At 52.1% G+C, this 27238-nt stretch overlaps 4 protein-coding genes across 19 annotated transcripts in view; all 4 read left to right on the top strand.

The window, feature by feature from the left end:
- Window positions 1-27238, top strand: part of Tspear (thrombospondin type laminin G domain and EAR repeats) — a 178522-nt gene that overhangs the window by 125995 nt on the left and 25289 nt on the right. The window lies entirely within an intron of this gene.
- LOC127669652 (keratin-associated protein 10-8-like) lies at window positions 2756-3613 on the top strand. Of its 9 annotated transcripts, none has more exons than XM_052163790.1 (2): window positions 2756-2854; window positions 3050-3613. In XM_052163790.1, the coding sequence occupies exons 1-2, from the start codon at window positions 2756-2758 to the stop codon at window positions 3611-3613; spliced, it is 663 nt and encodes a 220-aa protein (XP_052019750.1). The 9 variants fall into 9 exon arrangements, with proteins under 9 accessions (XP_052019750.1, XP_052019749.1, XP_052019747.1 ...); XM_052163789.1 differs by having other exon boundaries at window positions 2756-2871; window positions 3055-3613; XM_052163787.1 differs by having other exon boundaries at window positions 2756-2871; window positions 3025-3613.
- On the top strand, window positions 12492-12923 carry LOC127669670 (keratin-associated protein 10-8-like). Its single transcript, XM_052163835.1, has one exon. The coding sequence runs from the start codon at window positions 12492-12494 to the stop codon at window positions 12921-12923; it is 432 nt and encodes a 143-aa protein (XP_052019795.1).
- Window positions 19286-20068, top strand: LOC127669655 (keratin-associated protein 10-8-like). Of its 8 annotated transcripts, none has more exons than XM_052163807.1 (2): window positions 19286-19384; window positions 19505-20068. In XM_052163807.1, the coding sequence occupies exons 1-2, from the start codon at window positions 19286-19288 to the stop codon at window positions 20066-20068; spliced, it is 663 nt and encodes a 220-aa protein (XP_052019767.1). The 8 variants fall into 8 exon arrangements, with proteins under 8 accessions (XP_052019767.1, XP_052019768.1, XP_052019765.1 ...); XM_052163808.1 differs by having other exon boundaries at window positions 19286-19391; window positions 19524-20068; XM_052163805.1 differs by having other exon boundaries at window positions 19286-19401; window positions 19510-20068.

The following is a 27238-nucleotide window of genomic DNA, read 5'->3' as shown; positions in this document are numbered from 1 at the left end:
CAATGTGCTCTTAACCTCTGAGTGTCCGTGGTTTCATTTTTTAACAGCTGAGTGATATTCTATTGTATAGATGTAACACGTTTCTTAAATCCATTCATCCACTGATGGACATCTAAGCTGTTTTTAATTTTTTGGCTATTATGAACCTGAGCAAGTGTCTCTATTGTAGGATGAAGCATCCTTTGGGCAGATGCCCAAGGGTGTTCTAGCTGGACCTTGAGGTAGATTGATTCCCATCTATTAGTCTAGAAGCTTGGAATACCCAAGGCACAATTCACATATCAAATGATGCCCAAGAAGAAGGAAGGAGTGGCCCCGATCCTGGAAAGGCTTAATGCAGCAGTGTAGGGGAGTACCAGAACAGGGAAGTGGGAAGGGGTGTGTTGGGGAACAGGGGAAGGGAAGAGGGCTTATGGGACTGTCTGGGAGGGGGAATCCAAGAAAGGGGAAATCATTTGAAATGTAAATAAAGAATATATCGAATTAAAAAAAAGATTTATTCCAAGCTCCCTGAGGGACTGCCACACTGATTTCCAGTGGCCATACAAGTCTGTGCATATGCTAGCAATGAGTAAGTGTTCCCCTCCCCCACATCCTCACCAGCACGAGCTGTCACCTGTGTTATTGATCTTGGCCACTCTGATGGGAGTAAGATGGACTCTCAAAGCTGTTTTGATTTGCATTTCCCTGATGACTCAGAGTGTTGGACTTTTCTCAATTTTTTTTTAAAAGATTTATTTTATTTATATGAGTACACTGTAGTTCTCTTCAGACACACCAGAAGAGAACATCAAATCCCATTAGAGATGGTTATAAGCCATCATGTAGTTGCTGGGATTTGAACTCAGGACCTCTGGAAGAGCAGTCAGTGCTCTTAACCACTGAGCCATCTCTCCAACCCTGCTAAATGGTTTTTTTGGGGGGGGTTATGGTTTGTTTTGGCTATTTGTGTTTCATCTAGAACTTCTGTTTAGATCTATGCATGTTATATGTTTTAGATATTAGCCCTCTTTTGGATGTGTAGCTGGTAAAATCTTTTCCCCATCCTGTACCCTGCTGCTTTTTTCTGAAGGGTGCATCATCTCCTGACAGCGGAGGCTCTTGGTTTTGCTTATCAGGATGCCTCCCTCTATTCTACCTTAGCTTCTGACTGGTTTTGCTGTGTCTGTAATTCTCACCCACAGCCTCTGGCCTCCAGGTGTCAGGCCAAGGCTAGCCCTTGCTTTTCCAAGGGTTCCTTTGGCAGTTTTCAGGATCTTCCCCTGGGCTGGGACTCAGCTTTCTCATTGTAAGGCTTTGCTCGCCAATCTACCAGGTGGGCCCCATCCCATCAGCTGAACTCCCTGGGTGTGAAGATCAACATTTTTCAATAAACCTGATAGTTTTCAGCCTTTGTTTGAAATGGAACGTCTCCATCTGATCGCATGGGGTAGAAGTTAGGCCTGGCTCTGCCTCCGAGCCCCGTGCTCCCAGAAATAAGACTCAGACTCAAAATATATTTACAAATACCTTGGCCATATAGCTAGGCTCTACTCTGACTAGACCATAACTAAAGATGACGCATTTATTTTAACTTACATTCTGCCATGTGGCTGGTTACCTGCCCGCAGGTACCACGTGTCTGTCTCTACATCTTCCAGGGCTGATGATCTGCCCTGGCTCTATCTAATCCTTTCTCTCTCCCGGAGTCCCACCTCTATCTCCTGCCTATGCCACCGGCCATAGGCTTTTTAATTGACAGACGATGCACCCACACAATCCACAAGATATTCCATCTAAAGCATGGAGGGTCCTAGCACAGCATCTCACTCCTCTGTCAGAACCACGGATGTTCCAAGCCCTGCCATCCACCCGTCCCAGCCAGTGCCCAATAGAGTGAGAAGCTATGTGGAGACTCTGCCGCCCAGAGTATTCCCAAGGATGTGTCTCAACCCTCAGAAATGTGGCAGAGTATAGGGGCCATACTGGGCATGGAGCTAAGGTGGACATGGGTAGAGTTCAGTGAATAAACTGTCCTGGCGCCGTGTCTGCGTCCTTTAGTGGAGTTGTGCTGAGTCCTCACAGTGCCCAGGGGGCCACAGGAGCTCTGAGAACAGGAGAGGCTGCCAGGGTTCAGAGGAGGCAAAGGTGGCAAGCACAGTATGGGCGCTTCCGGGAGCTCCCAAGAGGCTCAACAAGGAATTTGCCAGAAGGCATCCACTTCACAGTGGGTCGCTGTCATGATCCCAGACCTGCCTCTTTCTCATACCATCTATGAGCCAACCTGGGCTCTAGGCAGGCTTCCCGGGGCCTGCCACAGGTGTGACGGTATCCCTGACAATTGGAGGCATCCCTAGACAGCAGGTCCTACAGAACAGTTTAGGAGCACATACCACCACCCTCAAAGCCCACAGCCTGGTGCCCCCGCTCCATCCCTACTCCACCAGAGGAGCTCCCTCAAGAACTAAGACTTCTGAGAAAAGGACAGTGGCTGCCACCTGCAGAATGTCACCTGACTGACTGCCTATCCCTGCTTTCTGTGTAATCTGAGCATCTCCCCCAGGGATAAAAACAGCTCCAGAGTCTCACCAGACAGCAATATTTGTTGACAGCCACAGTCTGACTCCAAACACAAGGAGGAAAAGGAAGTCAGGAACTGAGGCACAACACTATTCAGTAAGCAGCACAGGGGTATAAAGGCGGCCACCAGAGCTCCTCACATACACTCACACACAGTCACTCAACACACACTCACCCTCCTCCAGCCAACCCCGCCATGGCCGCCTCCACCAGGTCCGTCTGCTCTGACGCTTGCACCAGCTCCTCCTGGCAGGTGGACGACTGCCCAGAGAGCTGCTGTGAGCCCTGCTGCTGTGCCCCCAGCTGCTGCCAGTCCAGCTGCTGCCAACCCAGCTGCTGTGCCCCCAGCTGCTGCCAACCCAGCTGCTGCCAGTCCAGCTGCTGTGCCCCCAGCTGCTGCCAGTCTAGCTGCTGCCAACCCAGCTGCTGCCAGTCCAGCTGCTGTGTTCCTTGCTGTGTCCCCAGCTGCTGCCAACCTAGCTGCTGCCAGTCCAGCTGTTGTGGCCCCGCCCCCTGCCTGACCCTCGTCTGCACCCCAGTGAGCTGTGTGTCCAGCCCCTGCTGCCAATCCTCCTGCTGCACACCCTCATGCTGCCAGCAGTCTAGCTGCCAGCCAGCTTGCTGCACCTGCTCCCCCTGCCAGCAGCCTTGCTGTGTGACCCTTTGCTGTAAGCCTGTCTGCTGCACACCCATCTGCTCTGGATCATGCTGCCAGCAGTCTAGCTGCCAGTCCTCATGCTGTCAACCCCCCTGCTGTGTGCCTGTCTGCTGCAAGCCTGTGTGCTGCACCCCCATCTGCTCTGGCTCCTCCTCCTCCTGCTGCCAGCCCTCCTGCTGTGCTCCTGTGTGCTGCAAGCCTGTGTGCTGCAAGCCCTGCTCCAGCATGTCCCTGCTGTGCCGCCCTGTGTGCAGACCTGCCTGCTGTGTGCCCACCTCCTCCTGCTGTGCCTCCTCCTGCCAGCCCAGCTGCTGTCGCCCAGCCTCCTGTGTGTCCCTTCTGTGCCGTCCTGCCTGCTCCAGACAGGCCTGCTGTGGCCAGAAGTCCAGCTGCTGAGGGCCTGTCCCATGCTTTAGAGTCCCCAGGTGCAGGCCTGATACCCTCAGAGTCTTGAGCCAAGCGGGCCTGCTCCCACAACTGGGCTCAGCCGCATACCCTTGTCTCCCTGCTTAGCCCCCAGTATCTCCTGGTTTGACTTTCCCACGCTCCTTTTCATCTGGCCTGATGGTGGCTACTTTCCTGTGACCAGCTGACAAGCTGTGAGTCCTGCGAACCTTCTGGCCACCCATGGGAACAGGCGTCATGTGACCCGAGTCTCCTCTGGGACCCTGGCCTTGAGCTGCAGCCAATGTTGCCTTTCCACTGGCTACCTGGCTGTCCTCTCTGTGTGTGGCCAGCTCCTCTGAAGTGTCCCTACCCAGCAGACTCCAGGGAGACCCTCTGTGGGCTCCCAGTCACCCGCCATGGTTCGGCCAGCCAGGCTCTGCCCAGGCCTGACACCTGCTCGGGGCTCCTGTCCCCCTGTGCAGGCCTCAGAGCTGAGTTGACCTTGGGTCTCCTTCTCTGTGACTCCCCTCCTCCGCTCAGCGCCCCTCCCCATTCTCGCATCCCCCTCCCCCCTGCTCACTATCTTGTGAAATAAAATGAGCTTCTCAGAAGAGCTTGTGGTGCTGGTCTGGTTCTGTAAGCTCCTGCATCTATTGCTTTCCAGTTTGATTGGTCATTTCTGGGACTCGCCTCTGTTTCCAGAAGTTTCTACACCCCTGGTGGCTTGTCTCCTTGTGTGCCTCCTGTGTGGCTTGATCACGGTGCCGACAGAGCTCTGTCGGAGGAGGCCTTGGATGAAGGGCTGGAAGTACCAGGGGCTGAGACCAGCTTTGGTAGATTTGCCACTTGCTCCTGAGCACCACACAGAACAGGGGGGGCGGGGCTGGTGAGATCTCAGTGGGCTGGTGAGATCTCAGTGGACTGGTGAGATCTCAGTGGACTAGTGAGATCTCAGTGGACTGGTGAGATCTCAGTGGGCTAGTGAGATCTCAGTGGACTAGTGAGATCTCAGTGGGGTGGTGAGTGAGATCGTCATGGGACTGAGGCACCCAGGAAGAGGCTGCAGACCTGAGATTGATTCCCAGATCCTACAAGTAGCAAGAGAGAACTGACTTCAGCCAGTTGTCATCTGACATCCACAGCTATACAACACACACACATTAACCCACACACAACACACTCACACACACAAGCACTTATACACACAACAAACTTACACACAGACTCATACACACTCATAGTCACGCACATACATTCACACTTGTACACAACAAATATGCACACACACGCACACAGTCTTACAGACACTCATTTTCACAGTCACACACAGAAACTCATACACTCATATACACACACACACAGGAACACATGTACTTATATACAACTCACAGCAACATACAGATTCACACACACAATCATACACACAAATACTCACACATAGACAAACATATACACACCACACACATGCAGTCACACATACTCAGATCCACACACAAATATTCCCATGCGCATTCTCACACACACAAACATGCACTCATGCAAACACTTATACACACAACAAATATACACACTCACACATATATAAATATACAAACAGGTTCACATGCATAAACACATACTCATATACACAAACACACATTCATAAGTACCCATACACAAATTCACATAAACACACACTAACATACATACAAACGTACACTTACATATCTAAACACATACACACACAATCATACATACACACTCACACACAAACACACACAAGATATTCACAAATCCACACTCATATACACACACACACAGTCATACACATACACAAACACACAAATACATAAACACACATACACTCACACATACATCTACACAAATTCACATACAAACACATACACAAAGATACACACATAGACACAAAGACACACAAACACACACAAATATATCAAATCACTTTTTTTAAGGCATGAGTTTGTCAGCAGAATGGGAATTCTGGGAGTTGATGGGCAGATGGCTCAGTGCTCCAGCAGCCCAGGGTCCCGCTGCCTGCCGTGGTTTATCTTGCTGGTCCTTACCTGAAGGGACAGCCCCTTGCAGTCTTTGAGTAAACATGGGCCTGGTCAAGTTTCTTCCAAGCTCCAAGGCAACTTGGAGGGAGGGCCAGGCAGTGGGTCGGTCTACTGAGCCCTTTCTTTGCCCAGCGCCTGATCTGTTCTGAGGACTGACCCTGCAACCCTGAGAGCGGTCGACCAGGCGTTCAGATCCCATGTAAGAGCTTCATTTGCGGAAGGTGCTGGGCAGGGCAGTTTTCAGTCCTTGGCACCATGACTCATCCCTGAGGGTCTCCCCTGATGGCAGCCGGCCTGGCCTTGAAAGGCGGCCATTCCCTCCTTGGAGAGTTCTGGAAATGAAGCTCATTTCCCCATCATGGAGAGCTGCAGTCAGACAAGCACACCCTTCAGCAATGAGTCAGAACAGTTAGGGAGCATGGAGCACAGGAACCCCATTTCTGGAGGGGAGAAGCAGCCGTGGGGGGGGAGCCCCCATGCCATGCAGCATCCTGGAAGCCATCGCTTAGTCTGACTGACTGACTGACTGACTGACTGACTGACTGACTGTGGGACGTGGTCTCTTTGCTGCGGGCTTTCCTCTGAGCTGTGAGTTCACACTGGTTTTTCAGCTTTTGAAGCTGAGGAGTTTGGGAAGTTCCTGAGTGAGACAGGCTGGCTCGGCGCTGTGCCTTATGGGATACTCTGCCTTGGCTCGCCTGGGGACCTGACATGTGCTCACAGAACTATCCAGAAGCTCCCGCCTCACACGGGAAAACCCCACAGCGCCAGGTTGAAAGTGGGAACACGAACAGGTGGAGTTGACTTAATCACTAGGTTTTCCACCTAGTGCTGTGTGAATGTGGCTGGACAGGGTCCCCAGAGTCTGTCTTTGGAGCCTGGTCCCTGATGGGGTAGTACCTAAAGGTGGGGCATGGTGAAGGGCAGGACTAATTCCTTCTCCCCCCAGGGGTTCCCCTGCCCTCCTGTGACCTCCTCCCAGGCCACCATCCACCATGGTACCATGCAGTGGGTAGGAGACCATGACAGAACTGGGACCTGACTGCAGGGCTTTCAGCCTCCTGAGCCACAAACTGTATAAACCTCTCTTCTTCATAAGCACCTGGCCTTGGGCAGTTCATTATAGGAACAGAAAATATGTGACACACTGTATCTAAGACTCAGTCACATCACTGGGTTGGCTGTCATAGGTTGCTGTCATGTTAGCAGCGGGTGTAATGTTGGAGCCCACCATTGTCAATAGCCAGGACAATTCGCACCACACCATGTGATCGACTTGAACTTCACACTTCACTGCTAATTGAGACTTGGGTCATGTCTCTGTACCCCACTAGCCCCACATCCTAGTTTTCCTGCTGGCTTGCCTCTGCCTGTTTAGTCCAGTCACAAGACAAACTGCTGCCGCCTGGAGCCTTAGACCACAAACATGGATTCCCCCCAGCACTGAGGGCTGGAAGTCAGCTCAGGGGCAGTCAGATGTTTTCAGGGGGCTTTAGAACTCACAGTTACAGACCACATTCTGACCTGTGGAAGGGGACTGTCCCTGCAGTGTGACCAGAGTCACTGACCCCATCCTGAGGCTCCACCTTGCACCCATCACACCTGGGGTTGGGGGAGGGGCGCCGACAGTGAGGACTCAGCCCAGAGCTCATAGCTGCCAAACACAGGGCCCTTCTGGCTGCTAAGTGAAAATCTCCTGACACCTGTCCAGCGTGGACACTCGGACCCAGCCTTGAATGTTTGTGTCTTACAGGAGCATATTGTACATATACTATATCCTTTCCTCACCCCCCTCCTCCCTCCTCACCCCTCCTCTCCCTCTAACTAATCCCCTTTGTTCTCCAGATAGTTTCATTCCTATTGGTTTTAATCTGCAGGTACATAATTTTGAAACCATATACAATCTAGAAACCTCAAATGGGATAAAGTTTTACAATGTTTATCTCTGTAAGAATTGGCTGGGTTCTTATGTGACTGTCCCCATGACAGCCAGTTCCTGAAAAACAACATGACTTTCTTTGCCTTTTGGAAAGATGGTCTCCTGTGCACGCTCACACACTTTCTATCCATGCCTGTTGATGGGCACGTGGGATGTCAGGAATGCTGTAGAACACACAAACGTACAGGGACCTCTGTGACCTGTGACCTGGAGCCCTTCAGAGACCAGTGTTCGTATTCACAGGTGTTTAGCTCCTAAGCACTCAGCTAAGACAGTGTCCCCAATAATTTTCCCTTTGTGAAAGAAGATTTTAAAAGTGTGTGTGTGTATGTGTGTGTGTTTATGCACATGAATATAGTCCCCAATTATTTATTTCCTTTTTAAAATAAGATTTTTTAAATTTTGTGTGTGTGTGTGTGGTATGTTTGTGTGGTGTGTGTGTGTGTGTGTGTGTGTGTGTGTTGATGCACATGAATATAATCCAGAATAGAATGCTGAACCCACTAAAGATGGAGTTTCAGACCAACGTAAGTACCAGATGGAAGTGCTGAAACCTGAACCCAGATCCTCTAGAAAAGCAGTCAGTGCTCTTAACTACTGAGCCATCCATCCAGCTCTGTAACTGTTATTTCTTGTCTTTGTCTAGTGTCATGACAAACACCATGACCATGTCAACTTATAAAAGGAAGCATTTAATTCGGGGCTCACAGTTCCAGAGGGCTGGAGTCCATGACCACTGTGGATGGGGTGGGGGGCATGCTGGCAGGCAGAAGGCAGGCAGGCGGGCAGGCGGGCAGGCAGAAGGCAGACAGGTGGGGAGGTGGGCAGGTGGGCAGGTAGGCAGGCGGGCAGGCGGGCAGGCAGGCAGAAGGCAGGCAGGCAGAAGGCAGGCAGGCAGGAGGCGGGCAGGCAGGCAGGCAAGCGTGATGTTGGAGCAGTAGCTGAGAGCTTATGCCTCAGTGCACAAGCATGGTGCAGAGAGAGCTAACTGGGGATAATATGGGCTTTAGAAATCCCAAAGCACATTCCAGTAGCTTTGCCAGCAACACGGACAAACAACAGTGTGTAACAGTTTGTTGCTGGCACTGTTGTAAGCACAGTCCAGCACACTGTGACCAACAGCAAGACCACACCTCCTAGTCCTTCCCAAACAGTCCACCAGGAGACCAAACATTCAGATATGGGAGTCTGTGGAGACCATTCTCTTTAAAGCACCTTGCCTCTTGGGGATTATTTTTGTCTTGGTTGTGCTTTCTCTCTGCCTTGTGACTGAGTTGGCGTGTTTGGTCACAGTGAGGTGCCTACTCTGTTTATTATCTTGTTCCTTCTGTGTCTGGAGGAACCTGTTGTGTTTGTCCTGGAAGCCATCCTGTGGAGGCTCCATGGAGCTAATCTGTTTTTCCCTGCCTCCAAGGGGAATTTTAAACCCAGCTGCTTAGGGTTACACTTCCTCCCGGTACTTCCTGCCTCCTGTGTTGGAATGCGGGAATCATGGTGTGTTTTACTGCACAGCCAGAGACAGGCTGCTAAACCTCTCTGTGCCAGGTTCTCTCTCTCTCTTTTTTTTAAAGATTTATTTATTTATTATATGTCAGTATATATTATATTATTATATATACTGTAGCTGTCTTCAGACACTCCAGAAAAGGAGGTCAGATCTTGTTACGAATGGTTTTGAGCCACCATGTGGTTGCTGGGATTTGAACTCAGGACCTTCAGAAGAGTAGTTGGTGCTCTTAACCTCTGAGCCTTGTCTCCAGCCTGCCAGGTTCTCTTTATCTGTCTAAATGTAACTTAATCTAGAAGGTGACATGACTGAATAGATACTGAGTTGATTACTTTATCTTTGACAACTTAAGGGTTTTGTTTGTTGTTGTTGTTGGCTTTTTGTGGCTTCTCATTGGAAAGGGCCTCAGTCCATTATGGTGGATAAACAGTACTGTGAACCTGGAGTTGCTCACAGCTGCAGAAGGGTGTTGCACAGGACCCTCTCAGAATGGCAATGCAGATGAAGACATTATAAGAATTCCTTTTATAATAGAACTGCTTAATTGCTTCTGAGATAGCAACAGACTTCTAAAACCTAGGGCACATTTCAAAGGGGTTACAGAAAACATTAACAGAAAGTCATGAAGAAGATATACATCACCAGACCGAAGGCACAAAAACAGGAGATAAGACATTGACTGGGTTTTTCCATATGAAACTTCAAGGATGACTTAGTTATGGTCTTTAACTTTCCATGAACCTGTCAGCTAGTAACAAATGATGACTTCTTGGTCAGATAATTGCTCCTAGTGGATGTGCATGCAGACATTCTTTGTTATGAACCTCTTATTCAATTTATGGCTTGAAATTATGTGCAAACTCGTAGTGATCTTTTTACCATGTGAACACATGTTCTGAGAGTTGTACAAGTGCTGAGAACAAAGGGCAGAGTCAGGCCTCCCTCCATTCTCTTCTTGAGACTTAGAGAAGCACAACTCCCTGCAGAGGTTTTACCTGGCCTCCCTCTATTTTACCGTGAGATTCTAAACCAGAGACCGCAGCTTCTCCCCACTAGCAACCCCGACACGCCAACCAGCTGTGGAAGCAAAGTACTTTACACATAGGATGGATAGCAAATGGTTTATGACCTAGTTTCTGAGTGGGGACAAAATGGGATAAAAAGACCCTTGAGGACGTCCTTCCCCACATCCACTGCAGCCTCTGTGGACCTCTACAGAGGGAACATAGATGGTCTTGTTGGACCAGGGTCAAGTTGCCTTCTCAAGGCCTTATCTCTACTTCCTAGTTCATAATATGGAGTTTTTCCTTATGTGTGCTGATCTTCTGCAGTTATGACTGCGTCTCTTGGTGTCTGCTATACTGGCAGCTGCTTTGTGGGAGACTTTAAATGCTCCGCTACACCTTTTCTCACTCAGCCGCACATTCTCCACATCTTTCTGCTACGCTTTCTGTTCAGAATCCTCACGGTAAACCTGGACAAAGTCAGCAAGCATCAACCACGCCACAGCCCGATGCTAGGCTGCCTTTAAAATTCCCTTCATCAAACAAATTAATCCCCTAATTTTGAACTTAGTCCCAGCCCCTTGTTACCCTGAATGGCCTTGAGCCCAGGTCCCAGAAGAGCCCTAGTCTTTGAAATCTGAGTCAGGTCTTCACTGTCTGCGATGACCTCTGATCATGTGACCTACCAACAGACTTGCCTATTAAGCTCCTTTTACAATATTCCAGACCTTTTCCCGCCCCAGACTCCTCCACATTCCTCCCACACACCAGTTCCAAGGCTTGACCATATGGTCAGATACACCACAACAGTGATCCCCTGCCAAGCCCTACCCCCATGACCTTCCACTGAGAGTATCCAACTGTGTCTCAAGTATTCAAGCACATGGTGAACCTCATGGAGACATTTCACACTTGAACCGTAGCTGACAGGAAGTGCCGAGACTCCCGTTGGGCATACAGCAGATTCCATGCACCATCCCCCCCCCCCCTGTTTTCTGAGCTCGCTGAATCTGTCAGTCAAGTCTGTACACTGTGATTTCCCATTCCCAGGCTGTGGCGCCAGGCTTGCTGTGTTCCACTGGGGACAAATGCTCTTGGTGGTTCCCAGTGTTCCACTGGGGATAAATGCTTGTGGCGACTTCCTGTGACTGCTGTCCCCTTGCTCACACTCCTGAGGGCTCTGCTAGGCAGGTCTCACAGTAAGCTGCGTCTACAGTGGGGGCACACACACAGTTATGGCAGACAGTTATGGAACATGGAGTACCCTGTGTGCAGAAACCCACTCGGGTTTGGACGGAGCTTTGATTACAACTGAATGATCTGAGCCTAGTAAAAGCTGCAGAAGCCCTAAGCCCCAGGAACATCGTGCCCTGAATTTTCTGGACATTCCCTGGCAAGGGATCAACGCTCTGAGCACATCTCTGGTACCATCTCCGTCCCACGACTGTTTTAACCCCTCTGTTCTCACCCTGACCCAGCAATCGCCCAGAGGCTACTGGGGGCTGGAAACCTCTCATCTGGCTCCCTGTGAGAATGGCAAAATGGTTCCTTAGACGGACAGCTCAATCATTAGAGAGTTCTCCCACCCATACACACCAGACATGCTTGCTATGGTGTTGGGCTGGTCACTCTGTCTCGGCCTGCAGCTGGGGGACACCTGGGCTGTCTGCCTCTCCACCTGGTGTCTACCTGTCATGGTTTTGGGCATGGCCCTTGGCTCTAAGGATGCATTGTGTGTGCATCCTTCAATTCTTCGTTTGTGACTTTACTGGACCCCAGGACAGCATGGGAGATTCTGGTGACAGTGGCCCTGCTCACACCTCCTTCGTGTCATCTGAGAACTCTAAGGGTCTCCATACTGTGGGAGACTCAAGGGTGTGAGGTCCCACGTGTCTCTACTCCACACATCTCAAGAGCGGGCACGAGGATGCTGGATGGAGAGGCTCAGCTGCAGTGAGCACCTGGGGTCAGGCCAGCTCTCTCCTGCTCTCCCCTGGCACAGGCCAGCCGAGCCATGCCACTGAGGTCAGAGCCTGGGGACACAGAATGCATCCTGAGAGCCAAGGGTCATCTCCAAAACCATGGTTTGTGGCCCATGACAGGTGACCACAAGATAGAGGGTGTGGGCAGCCCAGGGAGACCATGTCACAGGTGTCCCCAAGCCACAGGCCCAAGCTGAGTGACCAGCAAAACACAAGTTAATGACTGAGCCCCACAGGGCACCCTCCAGACTGAACAAGGAAATGGAAGTACGCAGAGCCTTCTGCAGCAAAACACACCTAGAGGATAAAAGCCCGGAGCCCAGAGCACCTCTCACACACATCCCTCAACACTCACATAGTCACTCAGCACACACTCCCAACTCCCAGCCAACCCCGCCATGGCCGCCTCCACCAGGTCCGTCTGCTCTGACGCTTGCACCAGCTCCTCCTGGCAGGTGGACGACTGCCCAGAGAGCTGCTGTGAGCCCTGCTGCTGTGCCCCCAGCTACTGCCAGCCTAGCTGCTGTGCCCCAGCCCCCTGCCTGACCCTCGTCTGCACCCCAGTGAGCTGTGTGTCCAGCCCCTGCTGCCAATCTTCCTGCTGCACACCCTCATGCTGCCAGCAGTCTAGCTGTCAGCCAGCTTGCTGCACCTGCTCCCCCTGCCAGCCATCCTGCTGTGTACCTGTCTGCTGCACACCTGTCTGCTGCAAGCCAGTGTGCTGTGTCACCATCTGCTCTGGCTGCCAGCCGACCTGCTGCGTGCCCGTCTGTTGCAAGCCTGTCTGCTATGAGGCAGGCTGCTGTGGGGCTTCCTCCTGCTGCTGTTGAGTGTCTAGCTGTGAGCCTGATTTCCATCTCTCTTCCCTGATCCGTGGCCGTGCTGGGTATTCTGGGACCCATGCTCATGCTTCCTTCACCAGCTCAGCAAGGTGTCCCCCAGCTACTCTCCTGCCTCAGTTCCTGGAAGTGCTGGCTGCTCCACCTCACCCACTCCCAGTCTGGCTGGCTTGATCCTGTTATCAGCTGTGTGACTATTGGCCTCTGAGCACCAATAAAACATCTTCTGTCCCATTCCATCTTTGTTGTAACTGTCATACAGCAAACTGGCTCTCTGACTGCATCTGGTTCTGGGGCCTTCACCTGGCTCTGGGGCCTGTACCTTGCTTTGTGCTCTGCACCTGGCTCTGGGCTCTTGCACCTGGCTCCTGGGCCTGCACCTGGCTCCTGGGCCTGCACCTGGCTCCTGGGCCTGCACCTGGCTCTGGGCTCTTGCACCTGGCTCCCGGGCCTGCACCTGGCTCCTGGGCCTGCCCCTGGCTCTGGGCTCTTGCACCTGGCTCTGGGCTCTTGCACCTAGCTCTGGGCTCTTGCCCCTGGCTCCTGGGCCTGCACCTGGCTCCTGGGCCTGCACCTGGCTCCTGGACCTGCACCTAGCTCTGGGCTCTTGCACCTGCATCTGGGCTCTTGCACCTGGCTCCTGGGCCTGCACCTGGCTCTGGGCCTGCACCTGGCTCCTAGGCCTGCACCTGGCTCTGGGCCTGCACCTGGCTCTGGGCTCTTGCACCTGGCTCCTGGGCCTGCACCTGGCTCTGGGCTCTTGCACCTGGCTCCTGGGCCTGCACCTGGCTCCTGGGCCTACACCTGCCTCTGGGCTCTCTACCTGGCTTGGGCCTGAACCTGCTTTTGGGTTCTGCACCTGGCTCTGTGAGGCCTGCACCTGACTCTGGACCTGTATGAGCAGCTGTGGGGTGCAAATATGACCTTGAGCCTCATGTCCCCCCATTCTGTGTTCTGTTGATGGTCTGACGGGCAGCAGAAACTCTGCATACTGGTTCCCACCCTGAGCAACACCTAGGCTCTGAATAAAGCACCCCCCTTTTGCTGCCTATACCCACTGTTGTGTGGTATAGATCCACCATTATATTCTGTGGTATATATCGCACACAAACACCATTGTGTGCGATAAAGATCAGGGGACTCTGGCCTCTGACCCAGCAACCACAGGGGCCACTCTGAGGAAATGTTGCATCCGGTCTTCCTGACCATCCATGTGCTTGGGGAGGATAAGCCAATGCCAGAATGTAGGACCTGGCAGTGGTCTCAGATGGAGGATGAGGTATGACATACAACAGGAATGGGATAGATGGCCATAAGCCTGGAGTGGCCACAGCAACCCAGAGTGGTGAGGGAATGTGCCTGTGGGAGACAGGAGGACATGACATCCAATTGTGGGCAAATGTGACCTCACCATTCCTGAGGGACTTTGAGAACTGTCTCTGGAACTACATGGGTAGAGCAACTAACTGGTCAGGGAGATGATGACAGTGTCTCTACAGGGATTCCTGAGTCCGCTTGGTAACAGGGACAGTGGAGGGAGGTCACATTACCTGGGTGCTATATCACAAAGAAGACAGTCTCCCATGGTGGCCTTTGCCGAGGTGCCAGGTGTCTCCATGGTGGCATCTTACGCTGGGTCTATGGGATGCCAGATGGTAGCACTTGAAGTCACAGCAGCACCACTGATGTGCCCGTGCTATGGATCACCGACTAGGAACCAGATGGCTATGGATAGCCTTGGGCTTCACTGTTGTGGTGACTGCCAGTGCGATCTTATTACAGGCCTCGAAGACAGCAGTTCTCAAGCTAGGGGTCGCGACCCCTTTGAGGATGAAACGATCCTTTCATGGGGAGGGTCACCTAAGACTATTGGAAAACATAGATGTTTATATTATGATTATATAACAGCAGTTATGAAGTAGGAATGCAATAGTTTTATGGTTGGGGAGTCACCAAAACATGAGGAACTGTATTAAAGAGTCACAGCATTAGGGAGATTGAGAATTCTGCTCTAAATGGTGGCCCCTATTGTCTTTTGGTGTGCTATGATAGTGGCTGCTGATGCAACCGTATCACAGATCACCAGGGACAGCTGGGAGAGCTCTGTCACCTTTACCTCCTAACCCTGCCCTAACAAGGCCCAGCCAGTTCTGAGCAGCAGTTGCAGTCCAGGTATGGGACTGGGACCTGGGAACAAAGAGGACATGTTTCTGAGGAAGCTTGACACAACATAGAACCCTCAGCTCAGCTCATATTGGCCCGTGGATGTGTCTGTGGGAGATAAGCTGGATTGTTAACTGATGGAGGAGGATCCACTGTAGGCGGCGCCATTCCCTAGGCTGGCAGTTCTGACTGTATAAGAAAGCTAGCTACCCACTCATCAAGAGGCAAGTCATACCTGGCCAACTTCCTAGTGCTAGTGAAATCTAAACCAGCATAGTCCCTCACTACATTCCAAATATATAACCTTCTACCCACAGATAAGTGTAGTTCTCACCCCTCATCAAGGAAACATTTTTGCAACAAAGTCAATAACAGAAAACAGATAAAATGCAAACTCATGGAGCCCAGTTCTTACTGATGCCTGAACACTCTCCTCCACCTAAGGCTCAGAGATGATTTCAGAAGAGTGGATGGAAAGACTGTAAGAGCCCGGGGAACAGGAAGTAAGATTGTGTCTACTAGAAATGCCAGGGAAGCTGCACCCATGAGGTCTCACCAGCACTACTGCCTAAACATGATCTGAACAAGGACAAAACCAATGGACCCTATGCAAAGAACTACAGGCAAATAAGAAAGGCTGAGGGGGATGAATAGTCTCCACAGGGAAGACCACAGCAATTAGTTATCCAATAGCAAGTGGTCAGCCCTGCAAACATACACATACAAGTAGCATTATATGAAGTGAGCAGGCTGTGTTTATATATTTAGGGATGGATGCATGCATGCATGCATGCATGCATGGATGAATAGATGGGTGGGTGGGGAGGTAGATGACAAACAGGTGTGTGTGTGTGTGTGTGTGTGTGTGTGTGTGTGTGTGTGTGTTTACGCCTAACAATTACAGAAAGAGATCATGAATTTGAATGAAAGCCAGAAGGCATATGGTGTATGGGAGGGGCTAGAGAAGGAAAGGGAAGGGGAAATGATGTAGCTAAATATAATCTCAAAAATAAATAAATAACGCTTGCTAAGTGCGAGCCTGTGAGCAAGCCAGTAGGCCATGGCCCTCCATGCTCTCCACGTCAAGTTCCTGCTTACGCTCCTGGCCTGACTTCCCTCAGTGTTGGAGTGGGACCTGCCCTAAGCCGGCCTTGGCTGGAGTGCTTTATCCCAGCAACAGAAACCAGGAGATAGAGTCACCTGTCTGAGGCTCCCTGATGAGCCTCCTTTGGTTCCTCAGGTTCAGGCCTTGCTGGATGACGTCTGTTAGCCGAAGTGTCGCCTGGGTGCAGAAGAACACTTGGGCAAGAGTCTGAGGAAAGCTGGGAACCAAATGCTCTGAGAAATGAGGGCTAGAAAGTTCCAAACATGCCCTCAGAGGCACATGCCTGGAGAGTCTCTCCTCAGCTCTGAGCAAACAGGAAGTGAAGGTGGAACAGGAAGTGAAGGGGAGATGGGTGGAACCTGCCAGCTGGGAGCTGAGGGGAAGCCTCGGGTAAATACACAACAGCTACAAAGCTTAGGGGGAAAATGATTTTTGTCACTATGACAAAATACCTGAGGTAAACAGCATATAAGGAAGAAAGGTTTGTTTTGGCCCACAATCTCAGGGTGGGGATGCATGACATGGGTGATGACCACCTTACTGATACTGGGAGGAAACATCAAAGTGTCTGGGCCCCTGCACAGGCGAACTCAGTGATCTAAGTTCCTTCTACCAAGCCCTTCCCCCAAAGGGCCCCTGCTCACCATAGTAGTGCCTCAATCTGGGGACCAAGTCTTAGCTTTTAAGTCCTTGGGAGTCATTTAAAATCCAAACCAGACATTTAAGGAACTCTGCCAAATCGGTGCCCAGGCACCAACTTAATGAGTAATTCTGACACACAGCACATGCGATGAGGCTGCCGCAGAAAAATTCTAAGGCCAAATTAACAGGTTTATGGTGGAAATATCAACAGCAGGCCGTGGGGTTAGAGAGAGACACTGGCATCCGTGTGAGCTTGCTGTCCAGTGTCAGCAAGTTCTGCACCCGGCAGAGAAGTGAGCAGAGGCTGGGCACAGGAGGAAGCATCTAGAAAACTCTCCCAGGCTAACCCAGACACTGCGCTCACTGGAGGAGGCCTCCGGGTCAGCTGTGCTGGACAAACTCAGAAAACTTTGACCAGACCGCAGACAGTCGAGGTGAACCGGGCCAATGTTGGTTCACCCAACAGGCTACCATGCGAGGAAAGTGGAAGGAACTGAGTAGAAATTCTTGACTTGGAAAGTAAGACCAGCTGAAGTGGAGGTTTCCCTGTAGGGCTGTGGGCAGCGAAAGGGAGGAGAGCAGAGCCAGGAGACAACATGGCAGACCCCAGAAAGCCAGTCTGAGGAGCAAGGTTCTTTCTTAATTATCTTTCATCTTTTGTTTTACAGTCCAGTCATTATCCCCAGCCCGGCCCACTCTTCCACAGTTTCCTCATCCCATTCTTCCTCCCCTCTGTCTCCAAGAGGATGGCCCCACCCCACCTCACCCCACCCTGCCAGGCCTCCCCACTTCCTGGGTCCTCAAGTCTCTCCAGGGTTAAGTGCATGCAATGTGCTGAGGAAGGAGAGGAGGAGTAAACCAGACATGACAGGAAGCTGGGCAGGGGTGGAGTTGGTTACCAACGCACTCACAAAGCTCTGGCCCTTGAACGTGACGTCCACAGCCCCAAACAGAGCAGCACACAGTCTTCCATCCACCCTCTACCCACAATGCACTTGCTACTTCCATCCCCAGCCCCTGCCGCATGCACACTTAGCTCTGGGGAGGGTGTGGAGGTCATGGCCTCCAGCCTGCACGAGTCCCCTCCACCTCTCTGGGGCAGGAACTTCTCTGGGGATGGGGCCACATGAGATGCTCTACATGAGATTGAGTACACACTCCGACACCACGGTTGCTTCTTTCAGTGTGAGGTGTGCTGGGTGTGGAGGGGTAGCTGGCCACACAGGCCAGTCTCGGTGTTACTTCAGAAACCCGTAAGGAAAGCCTGGGCCCAGACACAGGCGCTTTTAGGAGGCTGAGCTTTTACTTTCAGCTGCACATGCTTCAGAAGGTCTGAACAGTCGTTCTGCTTAGGAGCGGGGCTGTGTGTCTAAGAAGAAAGCAGACAGTAAAATAAATATTTACATAAATATTTATTTATGTAAATACATGTAAAACAGGGGTCTGGAGAGATGACTCGGTGGTTAAGAGCCCTGAGTGCTCTTCTAGAGGTCCTGAGTTCAAATCCCAGCAACTACATTGAGGCTCACAACCATCTGTAATGAGATCTGATGCCCTCTTCTGGTGTGTCTGAAGACAGCTACAGTGTACTCACATACATTAAAATAAATAATTCTTTAACATTATACATGTAAAGCCAATCCACGTAGTTATAGAGGTGTGAGACTGAGCATAGGGAGGGTGAGAAGTCTGACTAGGAGAGGCCGGGCAGAGGAATGAGGGACTTGGGTAAGAGGCAGGCAGGACACATGGGCACCAACCCGCGTGGAGCCCCTCATGGCTCGGAACTTGCAAACCCAACCAGGAGTTCCTAACCTGCCTATGTGGCAAGGAGATGAGCCCAGCTTCCTGCAGCCTCAGGCCTACGGACAGGGTGGACAGTGTCACAGGGCGCCACAGAGAGGTGCGGGAGCTGAGGAGATGCTGTGGAGGGATACAGGCGGGGGGCCATTAGCCTACCACTGTACCCTCATACCCAGTAGTCCAGGACAGGTCACTGCACACTTGTGGCCTCTGGGCGCTGTGACAAAATGACAGCTGTTGTTCAGAGCTAGGTGCTGGGATGGGTACTGAGCAAATCGCTTCCCTGGCACTGATTCTTGCAGAGGGAGCGAGAGTCCTGGCAGCCAGCCATGGCTGGGTGACATTCCTGCAGCCCACCTATGACATCCCAACCTCACTGCTCACAGAGCCTCACCTAACACCCAATGCTCCCTCACCAATCCCAGCACCACATGCTGGCAGGAAACGAACCTGACAACAACATCCCAGACAAATAAACACCCTGATGACAGCCACAGGACTCACCAACAAGGAAGGGAGGGCAAGCCAAAACAGCACAGGGGGATAAAAGCCGACGGTGCAGCCCTTCACACACACACTCACTCACTCACTTATTCACACGCTCACACACTCACACGCTCGACCCCAACCCAGCCCCGCCATGGCCGCCTCCACCAGGTCCGTCTGCTCTGACGCTTGCACCAGCTCCTCCTGGCAGGTGGACGACTGCCCAGAGAGCTGCTGTGAGCCCTGCTGCTGTGCCCCCAGCTGCTGCCAGTCCAGCTGCTGCCAACCCAGCTGCTGCCAGTCCAGCTGCTGCCAACCCAGCTGCTGTGTTCCTTGCTGTGTCCCCAGCTGCTGCCAACCTAGCTGCTGCCAGTCCAGCTGCTGTGCCCCAGCCCCCTGCCTGACCCTCGTCTGCACCCCAGTGAGCTGTGTGTCCAGCCCCTGCTGCCAATCCTCCTGCTGCACACCCTCATGCTGCCAGCAGTCTAGCTGCCAGCCAGCTTGCTGCACCTGCTCCCCCTGCCAGCAGCCCTGCTGTGTGACCCTTTGCTGCAAGCCTGTCTGCTGCACACCCATCTGCTCTGGATCATGCTGCCAGCAGTCTAGCTGCCAGTCCTCATGCTGCCAGCCCTCCTGCTGTGTGCCTGTCTGCTGCAAGCCTGTGTGCTGCACCCCCATCTGCTCTGGCTCCTCCTCCTCCTGCTGCCAGCCCTCCTGCTGTGCTCCTGTGTGCTGCAAGCCTGTGTGCTGCAAGCCCTGCTCCAGCGTGTCCCTGCTGTGCCGCCCTGTGTGCAGACCTGCCTGCTGTGTGCCCACCTCCTCCTGCTGTGGCTCCTCCTGCCAGCCCAGCTGCTGTCGCCCAGCCTCCTGTGTGTCCCTGCTGTGCCGCCCTGCCTGCTCCAGACAGGCCTGCTGTGGCCAGAAGTCCAGCTGCTGAGGGCCTGTCTGTTGTAGGCTTGTGTCCTCCTTCCTGACCCTTCTCAGCTCCTCTACTCTACTCCTGATACGGGATTGTCCCAGGAAGAGCCCCAATATGTTATACACTGCCTTGGGCTATCCCCCTGACTCCCAGGAGCCCCATCTGCGCCCTGGGTCACTGTCCCTCTTCACTGTCCCTCTGTTCTGGTCATGTATCTCTGGTATCAGCCATTTGGCAGTTCACAACATCAATAAATTCTTGTAACCTTCTGCATTTCCTCTCATGCCTGAGACAAGTAGCTTAAATAGATGTTGGTCTCCACAAGCTGTGATTGTTTGCAGGAGGGAGGGACTTAGCCCTGCAATAGAGAGAGATGCTGGCCACCTGCCCCGGGGCTGACCAGTGGAACTCTGCGTCATGGTCTGTACAAAGAGTGAGACGCTGCAGCGATGTTCCCCCATATCTGGAAAGGGTCCCCATCATCCACAGAGGGTCCCCATTGTCCAATGGGCGATTGTCTCTGACGCATGCATAGCCGGCAAGGAGAAGGAACTGCTTCCTGGTACGGAGTTCCCAGCAAACAGACAGTGGAACTCAGTCTGGGCATCTCCCCAGCACCAAGCCTGTCTTTAGCGCCTGGAGTAGTGCCCCGAGGGGAATTCCTCTGAAGAGAGTCAGAGAAATTGCCTGACCTAATTTACCGTGAGAACACCTAAGGGGAGTCTGGAGTGACCAGCCTGCTGCCACCCAGCCCTTGAGTGATCACAGAAAGCCAGCATCCAGCCCTCGAGCCATTCAGGTTAGCAGGTGCCCAAGGCAGGAAAGCCCAGCAGACGATCAGTCAGTCGGTGGGAACCCAGCAGCCTCCCCTGTCCCACACTGCCCAGAAGTTAGGGATGAGGGAGCGATTGCTCAAAGACGCTTAGAGAAAGAAACCCAGAGTGAGGCGCGCTGTCTGGAAGAGGGGTGTTGATGAGTTGGGGGTGAGACTCACAGCCACTAAAGGCTGTGACCGAGTCAGTAAGCCACAGGCCTGTGCTCACAGGTACTGTCCACACGAACTGCACAGGAGGAAATGGCTGAGCTGGAACAACTGGCCAAGGCCATGCCCAGCCAGAGGCCAGGGATCTGGCTTTGCCACCAGCTCCACTCCGGGAGTCAGATGTACTGAGGACTTTGTCAAATGGGTGACACACGTGCCCCATCTTTGTGGTGTCTTACAGAATACTTTGCTGTCCTGGGTGCCCTCGGGCTTCTGGAACCCTGTGCAGTCTCCCCGATCACCACCTCCCTGTGATCCTTTGCAGCCTGCGCCCTTAGAACCACGCTTAGAAGGTGTTTGTGCCCCTCCGGGTCCTGCTGTATTCCCCCGTGTTCTCCAAGCCCCTCCATGCCCCTCCGCCCGCCCCCATCCTCCACACCCCTCCATGTTCCCCCAGGTCCCCCATTCTCCACAGTCATTTTCCTCTGGTGCTGGTTCCCTTCTCTGCCTTGACAGGGTCTCCCCCTTCTTAGCAGGGTCTCTTCCCTCCCCACAGGCAGGGTGTCTCCCTCCCAGCTGAGGCTCGGCACAGCTCTGTGGCGCTTTTGCCATTGTAACTGAAGTACATGCTTTCATAGAACTCTGTGAAGACTTTTCAGCTTCTTTAATAAGTACCACAGAGCCGGAGTACCGGGTGGCTGGAGGTGTGTTGGAGTTTTGTTTTTTAAAGAGCCCACCATGGGGGCTAGAGAGATGGCTCAGCGGTTAAGAGCACTGACTGTTCTTCCAGAGGTCCTGAGTTCAATTCCCAACAACCACATGGTGGCTTACAACTATCTGTAGTGGAATCTGATGCCCTCTTCTGGTGTGTCTGAAGACAGCTGCTATGTACTACCATATAATAAATAAACAAATCTTTAAAAACAAAAACAAAAAAACCCCACCAAGTCCTTCCGTAGCCCTGAGCCATCATGCATTCCCAGAAGCACTGAGAGTATCCTTCCTCCCCAACATCTGTTCAATCTGTTGTTCTCTCTCTCTCTCTCTCTTTCTCACTCTCCCCTCTCTTTCTTACTCTCTGTCTCTCTCCACCCCCACCCCCAGGGTTTTTTTTTTACATAGCACAAACTGTCCTCATACTCATGGTCATCCTCCTGCCTCAGCTGAGATCATAGACATGCTCCACACTGCCAGGGACCTCACAGTCTTCCAAGTTTACACTGTGGGCATCACTTACCTTCTGGGTGTCTTCCTTGGTAAGGAGTCTATCCAGCTCTCTTGGCCTTTTTTTGAGTTAGGTTGTAAGATTTCGACGTGTGTGAGATATGGGGAGCAGATTCCACACCTCCATCCCACCCCCACCCCTGTCGAATTGAGCCCTTGGTGTCCCTTCTGTGGGTTGCTTTTCAGGTTGTGAAAAATGAACAGAACAACATAGGAAGGAAGGGTTTATTTTAGCTCCTGGCTGGAGGACACAGTCCATTATGGCGGGGTATGAGGAGGAGGCACACTGAGCCCTCAGGAAGCAGAGATGCACACTGCATGCTGGTGCTCAGACCACTCTCCCTCCAGCCCATAGGACAGAGTCACCACCACAGTGGCTCTTCCTGCCCAGTCAGCCCTCCCTGGAAACACCCTCGCTGACATGTCCAGAAGCGCGTTCCCTGGAAGATGCCAAATCCTGTCAGCTGACACTGACTCTCAACTATCCCAGCACGGAGGCACACAAGCTCTGTGGTGGGAGAGACTCAAGGCTATGGGCGCCTGTGCTGAGAAAGGCCTTGGATCAGGTGCCCGAGCAGAGCTGAAGCACAGGGAGGAAGAAAATAGAGACCCCAGTGGGAGCAGACTGAGAGGAACCCACACCACCCTCAGGACCACCCCTGAAAACCGGAAGAGCAGGTGACACATCTCCAGCCACTCTGAGGCATGAAATACCCTCAGGCCAACCCCAGAAACAAGCTTGTGGTAAATGCTTTACATGAGGGGTCTGCCCAGTTCTTTTACCCATTTTATAGTCAAATTCGTTTGTCCTTTTTAGGGGACTCCTTGGCATATTTTGAGTGAAAACCTTTGTCTTATATGCCCCCAGCAAACCCCAGCAATAGAATCCAGCATCACAGAAACAGAGCCACGGGCATAGGTTATAGTTCTTCAGTGCACCGCAGACCCCGGGTGCTGAAGGCTTGGTCCCCATCCTGTGGTGATGTTGGGAGATGGTGATGTCTGTAAGAGGTGGGGCCTAATGGGAGGAAGTGAGGTCATCGGATATGCTGAGTAGATTTTTGTCACCTTGATACAGCTAGGGCTATCTGAGAAGAGGAACCTCACTTAAGACAACACCTCCATCGGATTCCCATAAGCAAGTCTGTGGAACATTTTCTTGATTAATGATTGATAGGAGGGCCCAGCCCACTGGACATGGTGTCACCCTGGGTTGAGCAAGCTATGGGGAACAAGCCAGTAAGTAGCATTCCTCCATGGCCTCCGCTTCAGTCCCTGACTTGGATGACGGATTGTGCTATGGAACTATAAGCTGAAAGAAACTCTTTCCTGCCCAAGTTGCTTTTGGTCATGGCCTATATCACAGCAACAGAAGGCTCACAAAGACACTGGAGCATGTGTTTGAAGAGGTCATTCTTCTCCTGCTCCTAGCCACCACAAGTAAGCCGATTCCTGTCACATCCCCACCATGACATGGTGCCTGACACAGGCTGGAAGGCATCAGAGCCAAACAGCCATGTAGCATGTACTGATCTGAATGCGATGTCTCATAGGCTCCGGTATTTCTTGTAGGCTCTAATATTTGAACATGTGGTCTCCAGTTGGTGGCAGTGTTTGGGAAGGATTTGGAGGTGTGGCCTTGAGGAAGGTAGAGTGTCAGTGGAGGCGGGCCTTGAGTGGAGGCAGGCCTTGAGTGAAGGCGGGCCTTGAGTGGAGGCGGGCTTTGAGTGGAGGCGGGCCTTGAGTGGAGGCGGGCCTTGAGTGGAGGCGGGCCTTGAGTGGAGGCGGGCCTTGAGTGGAGGCGGGCTTTGAGTGGAGGTGGGCTTTGAGAGTTTAAAGACTCATGCTTTTTCCATTCACACCCTCTGCTTCATGCTGGTTGTTTAGGATGTGAGCTCCCAGCTTGCTACCCCAGCTGCCGCGGCTGTCTCTTCATCTGTCGCTCTTATGCCCAGTCCTCGGGACCCCCAGAAGAACTCTAAGAATTGTCAGTCCGATGTAATATAACAAACAGAGCCTTTATTAGAGTCAGAGCCTGATCAAAAACCTTTCCCACTGCGCAGGTCAGGAATGCGATGCCTGAGTCCAGGGGCTTGGAGTTTTTACACACGCATATGCAGAAGCAGGGATCCTCGGCTTTGGGATTACGTGACAAAGGAGGTGACAAGGGGAAGCCTTCCTTTAAACCTGATCTCATTTGTTCAGACAGAGGGTGGAATCATGGAGTTGGGGTGGGGAGGGGGTCTCTTCTGACCCGGGAAGTAACTCTATGGTGCTATCAGGAACAAGTGTGTTTTTACAAACTGGTCACAGCTCATCTGGAAACACTTGCTCTTCTCTCAGGGCCCAAGAATGGGCCACTTAGCTTTTCAAGACTGTTTGGTCCTCGTTTCTCTCAAGGACAGGAGCCATCTGTGCCAAAGAAATGTTAGCCATCTATCAAGGGGAGCGCCAGCCTCGGTCACACAGAGACTGGGGTGTGTGCCAGCCTCGGTCACACAGAGGCTGGGGTGTGTGCCAGCCTCGGTCACACAGAGGCTGGGGTGTGTGCCAGCCTCGGTCACACAGAGGCTGGGGTGTGTGCAGCCTCGGTCACACAGAGGCTGGGGTGTGTGCCAGCCTCGGTCACACAGAGGCTGGGGTGTGTGCCAGCCTCGGTCACACAGAGGCTGGGGTGTGTGCCAGCCTCGGTCACATAAAGGCTGGGGTGTGTGCCAGCCTCGGTCACACAGAGGCTGGGGTGTGTTGCTGTTTGTCTGTTTTCAAACGAGCATCTGCTGCTCCCGGGGAGGGGAGCGTTGTTAGGGGGAAGAAGAACACCACCATGAAAAGAGGAATTGCAATATTCCAATGCCAGGCTGGGCTCTCTGCCCTCTCCAGAAGTCCTGAGGCATTGATGCTGGGAAAGCGGAGAGGAGGGGAGCTCTGCTGGAGCAGCAGGAAAAGGGCAGAGGCAGACTTCCTGCGTCTCTTCATCACTACCACCCCATGATGGACGCCTCCCTCTGGAACCATGAGCTCACAGAAACTCTTCCTTTAAATGGTATTGGCTATGCAGTTTTGTCATAGCAACAGGAAGACAACAATACATAGTGAAACTTCCAAAGTAGGAGTCAGGCGACCTTTCCTCTTTATAAGTACACCACCTCTGGCATTCTGTCACAGTAACTAACGCAGCTGCTTAACGCTGCAGCCAAGTGGGCTCTATCTCTGGAATAAAAGACTGGATTAATATCTGAAAAATCAGCTAATGTAATATATTGCATTAATACAATAAAGGCAAACATTGCATGATTCCTATCCATACATGCAGAAAGAATCTGGGACATCCCAACACTCTTTCACAATAAAAGTTCCTCTCCAGCCCCGGTGCGGAGACTTCCATCCTCAGGTGGGGCATCTGTTAGGAGCCTGCAATTGCTGTTACCATGTGCCTCCAGCAAGACACAGGCATCCGGACACTCAGACGATTAACCCCAGACATCACTGAGGGACAGACGTTCTCATACCCAAGCTAAGCCCATGACTTGCCGGAACTCAAGGAAAGCTTTGGAAACTATGAAACACATGCAAATATATATATATATATATGCACATATATGTCTCTCTTTAAACTTTTTTTGCTTTTGACACAATATGCTGGCTGGTTTTGTGCACCAACTTGACATTTCTGTTGATAAAACGCCTCCATGAGATCCAGCTGTGGGCATTTTCTCAATTAGTGATCCCATTGAGGGTGGTTCCCAGTGTGGAGAACACGTCCTCTCACGCTGTGTGTTGGATATTCTGCAGACACAAGGGAGCCCGGCAGATGAGCCCACTAAAGACACCCAACCCAGCACCAGCCGTCAGAGAAGGCACCCCACCACATACAAATACAAAGAACAAAGAGTGCTACCTAGTCACACTACTGTGAAATGCAGGTGGCCTGCCCCTCAGGGGGAGTGCATCCTGAATACAAACATTCATCTACCACCTGACCCAAGAAAGCTACACAGAGTCTTTACTCCAGAGAAAAGAAAACTCGTTGTCACATAAAACATCAAACACAAACATTGGTCACAGCAGCTTTATTCATGTCTGTAGTAAACAGGGGACAATCAAAATATCCATCAGTCACTAGATGGGTGCACTGTGGTAGATCAATACAGTGGAATATTATAGAGTCGTAAAAAAAGAGATCTGTATGCAATAGTTGGTTGAATCTTGAGATCATAAATGACAAAAATGGATTAAACAGAGGTGGGGAAGAGGAGAGGGTGTGGTGGGTGGTGGCTCCAGGTGGGCAGGCTAACTTGCTCCTGCAGGCTCAGGAGGGTCACTTGGTTCCTACTGTCCCTGGCTTTAGCTCTTCTTTCCCAGACAGGAGCTTTTGGGACCTCTTGCTAAAGCCCAGCCCACTCCCCTCCCCTCTCCTGGTGTTACCCACCCTCAGTCATCCCACAGCCTCAGCCTCCAACCTACTAAGCTCAGGTTGGCTGCCAGGCTGTCTCAATGCTCCAAGGTGTCCGCATGCATACGAGGCACAGGTTCCCAGGCTAGGCGAGAGCATGGCACACTTAAGTTTCAGACACAGAGGGGGACTTTATCCACAGCTTCCCTTCTCTGACACTGTTCTGGGAAGCCTGTGTTCTGGAAGAATCTATCTCCTAGTTTCCCTTACTGTCTCACTCTCTGCAGACCTGCGCCACCTTGACACTCGGGCCACTCTCCGCAGTGCTTTTGGACATTTCCCCTAGCGGGTGCATCTACACCCAGCAAGCTTCATAACTTTACCGCCCACCCAGGCTGGAGCTCCTGCCTGCCCAGAGGAGCAGCCTGACTGGTGAGGCACTGGGTATAATCACAAAGCCAGACCCAGCATGAGCGAGCCTCCACACAGAGGACCCGGCACCACAGCACCCTACAGTGCTAAGTCAGCACTTGGAACTTGGGAGTGACTCTTCTGTAAATAAACAGATTAGCAAAGGCTTTCAGGATGC

This window comes from Apodemus sylvaticus, chromosome 19 (genome assembly GCF_947179515.1).
Source record: "Apodemus sylvaticus chromosome 19, mApoSyl1.1, whole genome shotgun sequence".
In the NCBI taxonomy this organism is placed as follows: domain Eukaryota; kingdom Metazoa; phylum Chordata; class Mammalia; order Rodentia; family Muridae; genus Apodemus; species Apodemus sylvaticus.
Note: the sequence above shows the minus strand (reverse complement) of the source record. Positions and strands in the feature narration are given on the sequence as shown.